Raw genomic sequence first — 11,747 nt, forward strand, 5'->3', positions numbered from 1 at the left:
TATTGACCTATGCCACTTTAGTTTTGTGTATTTCACTGTACATAAATTATATTTCAGTAAAATATATTTTTATAAAATCAAGATAAAGTTGAAGCATTCAATACAATAAAATTGATGTTTTATTTTGATAGCAATTATAATCTGCCAAAAAAGAGTGGAAAGTCGTGGCCACCACAGTACTTACTTCTGAGTTGCCCAACACAAGGCAGCCTGAATCTGTGTTCTCAATTGCTTGAGGAGGCTGCTGAGTGCTGGCTGCTGGGAAGGAAGCTGAAATTGCAGGGTGCTTTTCTCCATCTCCAGGTCTTGTAATCTTTGTTTCAACTTCTCAGCTGGAAATCCAAAAGGATGTGAGAGAGGGAAAGAGAAAAAAAAAACAGGAAACTCAAAATAGATAATCCAGTGTCTTTTAGCTCTACTCCTCATCTATATTTTCCTTAATGACATAATACAAAGGTGACTGGTTTCTAGGCCAGCACTTTCATCTCTCAACCAGTGCTTTTAAGAATCTTCTTTCTTTTTACTAATAATAGAGGACAGCCCTCCCATCTTTCATTCTTCTAACTCTCAGAGGTTATAGTTTATGATAATCACATACAGGAATACTTAATATTAATTATTTTTAAAATCATGATCATTTTGGAGGAAATTTGCTAATTTTATGGATGATATATAATCATTTGGAAAAAAATCCCCAAGTGTTCGTTTGACTCCCCAACCTTTTGGTTAGCAACTGAATGCTTTAACTGCTATGCCAGCAGAGCTCCCTTCTAGATAGTCATAACGTAGTGATAAAGATATGTCAAGATACTATTACATAGGGGTTAGGGGAAAATCTGAGTCAGTACTGCAGGTCTGCATTTCTAGCTGACTGATCTTCAAATCACTTAACATCTTAAGCTTCAGTTTTCCAATGTATAAAATGGGGTCAATAACAGTATCTACATAGATGGATGTGGAATGAGGGATAACATTGCTGATGTCAGATGGATCTCGGCTGAAAAAGAATACCAGAGAGATGTTTACCTGTGTTTTACTGACCATGCAAAGACATTTGACTGTGTGGATTATAACAAATTACAGAAAACTTTGCAAAGAAGGGGAACTCCAGAACATTTAATTGTGCTCACGAGGAACCTGTACATAGATGAGGAGGCAGTCATTCGAGCAAAAAAAGAAGATACTGTGTGGTTTAAAATCAGGAAAAGTTTGCAGCAGGGTTGTATCCTTTCACCATATTTATTCAATCTATATGCTTGGTAAATAATCCAAGAAACTGGACTATATGAAGACGAATGAAGCATCAGGATTGGAGGAAGACTCATTAACAACTTATGATATGCAGATGACACAACTTTCCTTGCTGAATGTGAAGAAAACTTGAAGCATTTACTGAAGAAGCATTTACTCTGAAGATCAAAGACTACCCTTCAGTATGGATTACACCTCAACATAAAGTAAAAAAAGATCCTCACAACTAGACCAGTAAACAACATTATGATAAATGGAGAAAAGATTGAAGTAGTCAACAATTTAATTTTACTTGGATCCACAGTCAATGCCCATGGAATGAGCAGTCAAGAAATAAGACGTCATATTGCCCTGGGCAAATCTGCTGCAAAAGACCTCTTTAAACTGTTAAAGAGCAAAGATGTCATTTTGAAGACTAAAGTGCACCTCCAAGCCATGGTATTTTCAACAGCCTCATAGCATTTTAGAGCTAGACAATGAATAAGAAAGACAAAAGAAGAATTGATGTATATGAACTGTGGGGTTAGCAAAGAATTTTTAATGTACAACGAACTGATAGAAGAACAAACAAATCTGTCTTGGAGGAAGTATTGCTAGAATGCTCCTTAGAAGTGAGAATAAACAGTCTCTCATACTTTGGTCATGTTGTCAGAAGGGACCAGTCCCTGGAGAAGGATATCGTACTTGGTAGAGAGTCAGTGAAAAAGATGAAGACCCTTGTAGTAGTTAAGTTTGTATGTCAACTTGGCTGGGCCTGGTTGAGTGGCTGGGCAGCTGGATGTAGTATTCCCCTTGATGAGACTGGTAATCAGCACTATGGTGGAATCTACTGTGAGCAGCTGAGTAGCTGCTGTAGGGATGTGGTCTACTTCCTGTATATAAGGAGAAGCCTTGGGGAACAGTCTCTAGCTTAAGGCACACTTGAAGCCTGCATGTAGCTGTGTCATTGTTCAGCAGCCTGCCATGCTCTGCCAACCTCGGGACTTTCAATGGACTTGAATTAATGCCCTGCTGTGTGGTTTGGTAACATCAGGACTGTGCCTTTTCACTTGTCAACTTTGGGCTTGTTAGTCTCAGCAGCCAGTAGTGTCTGAGTAAAATAAATCCTCTCACTCCAGTGGGCTGGGAGCAAGAGGCAGAGCTGAAACTGAAGGATGAAGGGCTTTCACCCAGCCCCTGGAGCATGGCACTTTGAACTTGACTTAAAGCCTCCAAACTGAGAGAATAAACTCCTGTTTGTTCATGCCATGCCATTGATGGTATATTCCTGTCAGAGCAGCACTAGGTAACCTGAACAACCATCAAAGAGATGGATTGAGCAATGGGCTCAAGCATGGCAATGATTGTGAGGGTGGTACAGGCCCAGGCAGTGTTCCATTCTGTTGCTATGAGTCAGAACCAATTGGAAGGCATCTAACAACATAACAACACATCACAGAATTTTCTGAGAATTAAATGAGATAATCTATGCACAGCTCTTAGGACCCTGTCTAGCATTTAGTAAGTATCCAAAAGGATTGGCTCTTAGTAGTATTAGTAGTATTGTTAAATACTAGCCTGAGAATGTTTGCAATAAATTTTAAAACCCAGTATGGTTTCCTTTTGCATAAACGATGTTCTAAACTATAGCCTCCCACTACCAGATGAGAAGTCCTCAGAAAATTCAAGTTGATCCTACAAAATAAAACACTTCAAATAGTAAAATCCCATAGTATAGAACCACTCCATGCTGTCTCCAAGGCTATATATCTTTATGGAAGAAGACTGCCACATCTTTCTCCTGAGAAGAGGCTGGTGAGTTCAAACAATCAACCTTCTGCTAGCAGTCAAGTACTTAATTACTGTACCACCAGGGCTCCTCTGAAATGGTAACACACTGCCATGGAGTCAGATCTGACTTATGGTGACCCCTCCTTGGGTTTCCCAGACGGTATCACTATGGAAGTAGATTGCCCAGCCTTCCTTCCGAGGAATGGCTGGTGGGTTTGAACCGCCAGCCTTCTGGTTAGCAGTCAAATGTCTTAGGTACTACACCACCAGAGCTCCAGTACCAAAAATCACATTGACAATGAATTCCAAAAGAAAATATAGATTATCCCAGGCAATATCATGATTAGCTATGTTCTATGATACTACTCTCCTTCACAAGTGTGACTATCTATAGTTATTTTTTTTATTTTATGATGTAAAAAAGCCCATCAGAATAGTCACCAGAAATTTTAGTACCTCAATAATTGTCTCTAATTTCTAAATTGTCTGTTACTCCCGGAACCTTTCTCTTAAATATTACCTTCTTTGGATTTACACTAAAATGTGCACCATCAGTTCTAGCTGGATTTAGGAGCCGATCTATCCCATTGTACAAAGGAAGCTGTACAGAAAAACAAAGTCACTGCCATTGAGTTGATTCTGACTCATAGTGACCCTCTTTGGGTTTCCAAGGTGGTAAATCTTTATGGAAGTAGATTGTCCAACTTCCTTCCATGGAGTGGCTGCTGGGTTTGAACCACCAATCTTCTGGTTAGCAGTCAAATGCCTTAGGCACTATGCCACCAGAGTTCCTAAGGAAACTCTATTCATTCATTCATTTTCATTTACTGCCGTCAAGTTGGATCCAACTCATAGAGACCCCTCCTTGTGTTTCCAAGGTGGTATCACTATGGAAGTAGACTGCTGAACCATGGAGTGGTTGGGGGGTTTGAACCACCAACCTTCTGGTTAGCAGTTGAATGCCTTAGGTACTACGCCACTAGCTCTATAGGACCCCTCAAATTACACCCCTATTCACTTATCAGATATTCCAAGCAGAGAGAATTCCAAGCCACTGAAAAAGTGCTGAGGTGGATTCATGATTTACATTAAGGAGCACTTGTCCTTTGGGTGAACAAAGAGGAAGTAGAAAGAGATAAGGGGAGAGGGGTTATAAGACAGGCTTTATCTTCAGGGTCTGGAGCCATTGTAAGGACTTTGGCATATACCCTGAGAGAAATGGGAGCCATGCTTTCAGTTTTTAGCAGAGTGCCAGGACTTGTGTTTGAATGGGATCACTATGGATGCTGTGATGTGAAGTTTGTAGGAGTAAAGGTCAAAGCCCTGAGATCAGTCACAAGATTATTATTGTCATCTAGACAACATCTAATGGTGGCCAAGTATAGATGTAAAATAAAACCCAGTGCCATCAAGTCAATTCAGACTCATAGCAACCCCCTTTGGGTTTACAAGGTGGTAAATATTTATGGCAGTGGATTGCACCATCTTCCATCCACAGAATGGCTGGTAGGTTTGAACCACCAACTTTCTGGTTAGCAGTCAAATGCATTAGGCACTGTGCTACCAGAGCTCCTTAAATGTGAAATAGAGGTGGTAAAAAGTCATTGAATTCTGGATATGTTTTGATGGGAAAGTCAACATTTTCTGACTGTTTAGATACAGGAAACTTCTCAAGAGAAGGAAAAAAATCCAAGGTGCTGCCTGTGTTTTTTCCCTGAGCAACCAAATGGATGTTACTTTTATCCGAGAAGGAGGAATCTTCAGTTCCTTTTGCAAGAAATGTCTCTGTCCACATCTCCCCCTGGCTATCCTCCTCATCCTTCAGATCACAGTATAAGTGTTCCCTCCAGAGGTAGGCCTTTCCTGGCACCTACCACCACCCTACCAGGTAGGCCCCAGGTCTACATGCTCACTAGCACATCTTGTACTTGCCTTTCACAAGGCATACCACACTTGCCTCTCCTTGTGAAAGTCTCTCTGGCACAGTAGTACCTGTGTTCATGAGGAAGGAACCACCTCTGCCATGGTGATGGCTGTACAGCACGCACCAAGACAACAACTGACATGGAGTAATGTGTTGAATTAAACTAGATTTCCTTGTTCTGTGTATTGTTTTATGTATTTTCCACAAGCCACTTTACATCCTTTTCATTAGTAACTAAATGAATATAGTAAATACTTAGCAAGTCTAAAATAAAATTCACTCTCTGCTTCCCAAGATTTTACTCTTTCTTCCTTTCTAGGTGATCTCCTAGTGACTCTCCTTTGTGGCATTCACCACACTCATGCTTTCTTTTTCATTTCACTGCCTTCAGTCTAACCCAAGTCATCATTACCTTCTGCATGGATGAAAATTTCCCTGCTTCTCTCACTTCTTCCATCATTTCTATACATTGCTGACAGAGCAACTTTCCTACAACTCAAATTTGTATGAGCTAATAAAAAAATCAGACCAATCTTACAAGAGATATTAAGGGGAGTCCTTCAGCCAGAGAACAAAAATCAGCAGAAAACAAACAATGATTAACATACATGACAAAATAACCCAGAAACCAACCCAGATATGTTGTTGTTGTTATGTGCTGTCAAGTCAGACCCGACTCATAGCGACCCCTCCTTGGGTTTCCGAGGCAGTATCACTACGGAAGTAGATTGCCCCATGATATAGAAGTCTCCAAAGTAAAATAAACTTACAAAACTGTAAACAGGCAATCAGAGATATCAACTGGTAAATGAGGACAACTACACACCAAAAAGAGGGAATAAATAGTGTAGGTACAGAAGGTGAAAACGCAGAGGAAGTGAAGATGGTTTCTAGATAAAACACATTGTTTTGAACTTGAGAAGAAAATAATAGATCACAAGATAACCTCAAAGAAAATTAATAAACCTTCTCATCAAAATAACAAAGAAAAAAGGCACAAATATTTAGCAAATACTAAAACAACAACTCGACGGCACATAACAACAACAACAACAAAAACAACAACAACAATGAAGGAAATGATTTTTTAAAAAAGCTATAAAATGAACTCAGTACAGAAAATTATAAGGAACAAAGAAATCAGCAACACCACAAAAAATACAAAACAGAATGACAACAATAATTTCATACTTGTTGATAATTATACAGAAAGTAAATGGTTAAATGTATCAATCAAGAGATAGAGAGTTGAAGAATGGATAAGAAAATGTGACCTATCATACACTATCTACAAGAGATATGTCTTAGACCCAAAAACAAAACTAGACTAAAAAACAAAGGTTTGAAAAAAATACATCAAGCAAATGGCAATCAAGAAATAACAGGAGTGGCAATCGTAATTTCTGATAAAATAGATTTTAAGACAAAACTACCTAAGAGAAAAAGAATGACATTATCTATTGATTAAGGATCACTTGAACAAGACAACATAACCATAATAAATACAAAAAAATAAACAACCAATGAAAAAGGCCCAAAATAAATAAATCAGAGATTTATAAATGTCAACAGAATTGAAAGAATAAAGCAATGACTCCACAGTAATAGTAATAGACTTTGATACACTACTTTCAATGAAGGATAGAACTAGAGAGAAACTCAATAGAGAACTAAACAATACAATCAACCAACTTGACCTTACAGACATAAATAAAGCACTTCACCCAACAACAGCACAGTTTACCTTCTTTTTTCCTGTGTACAAGGAACATTCTCCAGAATAGACCATATGTTAGGCCACAAAACAAACCTCAATAAAATTTTAAAACATTGAAATACTGCAAAGCATCTTCTCTGGAAGAATGAAAGGAAGGGTTAGGTATGGGGACGAAATGGGAAGAATGCTGTTATGGTGTGGGGATTCCAGTAAATGTCACAAAACAGAATGGGTATGGATCGTCAAATGGAAAACCAATTTGTTCTGTAAACTTTCACCCAAATCACAAATATAAAAACAAATAAATAAATAAATTTTAAAATGAAAAATCAACAATAGGAAGAGCAAGGGAAAAAAAAAAAAGGGAATACATGGAAAGTAAATAACACCCTCTTACTGGGTTATAGGGAGCTCTCGTAGCATAGTGCCTAAAGCACTTGACTGCTAACCAGAAGACTGGTGGTTCAAACCCACTAGCCACTCCTCAGAAGGAAGGTTGGGCAATCTACTTCCATAGTGATATTGCCTCAGAAACCCAAGTTGCTGTGAGTTGGGGCCGACTCAATGGCACATAACAACAACAACAACTGGGTTATAAAACAAACAAAAAATGAAATTTCAAAATTCCTTGAAACAAACAAGAATGAACAACGTACCAGAATCTTTGAGACACAGCAAAAGCAGTGTTCAGAGGACAACTGATAGCAATAAATGCACACATCCAAAGAAAAGAAAGAGCCAAAATCAACACTTCAACCCAACCACTCCAACAATTAGAAAAATAGCCGCAAAAGAAGCTTACAGTCACCAAAAGAAAATAAATAATAAAGTTTTGAGTAGGAATAGATAAAACAGAAAAACAAGAGAACAGACAAGACTGGAACTTGCTCTTTGAAAAAAATAATAAAATCAACAAAGCCCAGACAAAATTTGACAAAGGAAAGAAGAAGATGCAAATAACACAAATAAGAAATGAAATGGGAGATGTTGCAACAGAACCAACTGAAATTGAACAGATAATATCAGAACGCCATGAAGAATTGTACTACAACAAATCTGAAAACTTAGAATAAATAGACAGATTTCTAGAAACACATTACCTATCAAAACTAACATAGACTAAGGTAGAAAATCTGAACAGGCCCATAACAAAAATAAAAAGAAAACTACCAACAAAAAGTCTACTACCAAAAAGTCTACTACCAGAAAGTCCTGGACTGTATGCTTGACTGGAGAATAATATAAAACATTCAGAGAAGAGCTGACACCAATCTTACTCAAACTATTCCATAATATAGCAAAGGATGGAGTACTCCCAAACTCATTTTATGAAGTAACCATAACACTAATACCAAAACCAGGAAAAGACATCACTCAAAAGGAAAACTACAGACCAATATCCCTCATGAATATAGATGCAAAAATCTTCAACAAAATCCTAGACTACAACACTATATCAAAAATAATAATAATAGAGATTCAAAATGGAGTCTTTTCAGTAGGCCCACACTAATTCTTTCTAGCATTTTAGTGCCTGAAAAACTAGGTGCAGCAGTTTGAATTAGGGCTTCCAGTGCTCTGAACAGCTCACTAAGTCAGAATGCACCAAACTCAGGGGAGTAGGATAAGAAAGGAGAAAGGGGCAGGGGAAAACAATAACAAAACAGATCTACCCTTCAGAGCACTGCCTAGCGGTGAGAAAGGCCATCTGAGACCTCCCTGTTTTAAGGAAGAAGACACACCACACCAGCCTACAAGTGACCACACCAGCATACCAGCAATCACCCCAAGGATCTACCTTCAGCACCTGTATTCATCAGTAACTTGGGTCAGCTGGGTGCAAGTGGACACTTCCAGCACCACTGAAACCCGAACAGAGAAACCACCAGCGTTGCAAGAGGGCAGGGCCTGGGAGGAGCTCCTGCAGCAGATCACTGAACAGGCTTGGGCCAGCTTTTTGGCACAGAGTGGTCTGTACTTGACTTTGTCAGTAATCTTGGGTCCACTGGGTACAAGCGAGCATTTTCCTGACACACCACACCGGCCTACCAGCAACCACCCAACCTACCAGCAATCACCCCAAGGATCTACCTTTAGCACCTGCTTTTATTAGTAACTTGGGTTGGCTGGGTGCGAGCGAGCACCTCCATTGCCACTGAAACCCAAACAAAGAGGTCACTCATGCTGCAAGGGGCAGGTCCCAGGAGGAACTCCTGCAGGGGATCACTGAACGGGCTTGGATCAGTTTTTGGCATGGAAGGGCCCACACTCAATTTTGGCAGTAATCTTGGGTCCACTGGGTGTGAGCGAGGATTTCCCTGACTCCAGCACTGCTGAAACCCTAGCAGAGAGATCTTTGGCACTGCAAGTGGGCGGGCCTTGAAAGGAACTCCTGCGACAGATCATGGAGAGCAGTTGTCTTGGGTCAGCTTTTGAGCATGGAGAAGCCTCAGGAGCAGGGTTTTTGCATGTGTCTGAACTGGTGGAAAGTGGCGACCCCCTAACAACTGGAGTCTTTGCTGAACTTGAGCTGCAGGCCAGTGAATAACGGTACAACGTCATCATTAGCAGCCCACTCAAAGCCATAGGAACCACCTGCAACAACTTGGAGCTCCTCTTCCTTCTCTCTTCTCCTCCCACCTTCTCCACCTATACCCTCACCCATTCACTAGAAAAATCACATTCAGCCACCATAATAGCTACTGGCTCAAATTCTAAACACTTTTTACGACAGGGACCTACATCCACATTCCACACAGAAATTCCATCATCACAAAGAAAACCAGCATACCTGAATTAATAAGGAAAAAAATAAAATACACCAGATCCACCTTTTCAAAATATTAAATCAGAAAACTAAGAAAAACAAATCAATTCATAACCCACAGTTGAAGACAACCTCAAAATGTCTAGGAAACAACAAGCAACCTCAAATCAAATAAAAAACAGGACAAGGCATCAGATGTAAAACCACAAACAGAGGTCACATTAAACATGGAGGAAGAGGAGGCAATAGAATTATCTGAGAAAGAATTTAGAAGAATTTACAAGAACCTAAGGAAACCCCAAACAGAAGCAAAGAGAATACAGACAGTTCCCTGGAAGAACTCTGGCAAATTATTTAAGAACAAAATAACAAGATTAATGCACAATCAGAACTCATACAAAAACAGCAGTTAGAAATCTAGAAGATGAATACCAAAATTACAGAATTACAAAACACAGTAGAAGCACAAATGAGTAGGACAGAACTGGCTGAAGAACGTATATCCTAACTAGAAGACAAATCCGTGGACACCAGGCTGCATGAAGAAAAACCAGAACAAAGATTTAAGAGAAATGAAGAGAACCTAAGAGTTATAAGGGGAAACATGAAAAGAAAAACATATGCCTCATTGGAATTCTAGAACAAGAAGAGGAGAAAAAAAAAAAAAAAACACTGAGAAAATTGTGGAAGACCTACTAATAGAAAACTTCCCCCATATCATGAAGGAAGAAAATATATTTGTCCAAGAAGGTCACAGAACCACGTAAAAGATAGATCCGAAGAGAAAAACACCGAGGCATATTATAACCAACCTCTCCAAAACCAAAGACAAAGAAAAATTTTGCAAGCTGCCTCACAAAAAGAAATATTACTTTGGTATCAAACAGTTAGGCTGAGCTCAAATTACTCAGCAGAAACCATGCAGACAAGAAGGCAATGGGATGGTATATATAAAACACTGAATGAAAAGAACTTCAAACCAACAATCTATGTTGTTGTTGTTAGGTGCGGTCGAGTCGTTTCCGACTCATAGCGACCCCATGCACAGCAGAACAAAACACTGCCTGATCCCGCGCCAGCTCCACGATCCCTGCTGTACTTGAGCCCATCATCACAGCCACCATGTCAATCCATCTCGTTGAAGGCCTCCCCCTCTTTCGTCGACCCTCCACCCTACCAAGCATGACATCCTTCTCCAGGGAATGGTCCCTTCTTACAACATGACCAAAATAGGTGAGACGAAGTCTGGCCATTCTGGCTTCCAAGGAGCATTCTGGCTGCACTTCCTCCAGGACAGATCTGTTAGTTCTTTTAGCAGTCCATGGTACTTTCAGCATTCTTCACCACCACTGCAACTCAAAAGCATCAACTCTCCTTTGGTCTTCCTTATTCATTGTCCAGCTCTCACATGCATACGAGGTGATTGAAAATATCATGGTTTGTGTCAGGCACACCTTAGTCCTCAAGGAGACATCCTTGCTCCTCAGCACTTGAAAGAGTTCCTTCACAGCTGACCTGCACAGTGCTACACATTGTCTAATGTCCTGACTGCTGTTTCCATTGGCATCAATTGCAGAACCAAGCAATGTGAATTCTTTGACAACCTCAATATTTTCTCCATTTATCGTGATGCTGCTTATTGGTCCAGTAGTAAGGATTTTTGTTTTCTTTATATTGAGATGTAATCCATACTGCAGATTGTATTCTTCCTTCATCAGTAAGTACCTCAAGTCATCCTCACTTTCAACAAGCAAAACTGTATCATCAGCGTATCTCAGGTTGTCAAAGATTCTTCCTCCAATCCTGATGCCACATTTTTCTGCATATAGTCCTGCTTCTAGGATTATAGGCTCAGCATATAAATTGAATAAGTGTGGGAAAAAGATACAACCCTGACACACTCCCTTCCTGATTTTAAACCATGTAGTGTCCCCTTGTTCCATTCAAACAACAGCATCCTGGTCAACATACATACAGCATACACCATACAGGTTCCTCATGAGTACAATCAAGTGTTCTGGAATTCCCGTTCTTCTCAATATTATCCATAATTTGTCATGACACACACAATCAGATGCTTTTCCATAGTTAATAAAACACAAGTAAACATCTTTCTGGTATTCTTTGCCTTCAGCCAAGATCCATCTGACAACAGCTATGATATCCCTTGTTTCATGTCCTCTTCTGAATCCAGCTTACACCTCTGGAAGTTCTCTGTCAATATACTGCTGCAACCTTTTTTGAATTATCTTCAGTAAGATCTTACTTGCATGTGATATTAATGATATTGTTTGATAATTTCCACATTCTGTGGGATC

At 39.6% G+C, this 11,747-nt stretch overlaps 1 protein-coding gene across 1 annotated transcript in view; it reads right to left on the minus strand.

Moving 5' to 3' along the window:
- DISC1 (DISC1 scaffold protein) overlaps positions 1 to 11,747 on the minus strand; it is a 688,592-nt gene that overhangs the window by 576,099 nt on the left and 100,746 nt on the right. Inside the window, 1 exon segment of the mRNA XM_007938514.1 lies at positions 185 to 332. Coding sequence (XP_007936705.1) covers positions 185 to 332 — 148 coding nt within the window.

The sequence above is a fragment of the Orycteropus afer genome, unplaced genomic scaffold, assembly GCF_000298275.1.
Source record: "Orycteropus afer afer isolate SDZICR_OR568_19922 unplaced genomic scaffold, OryAfe1.0 scaffold00050, whole genome shotgun sequence".
Classification (NCBI taxonomy): Eukaryota; Metazoa; Chordata; class Mammalia; order Tubulidentata; family Orycteropodidae; genus Orycteropus; species Orycteropus afer.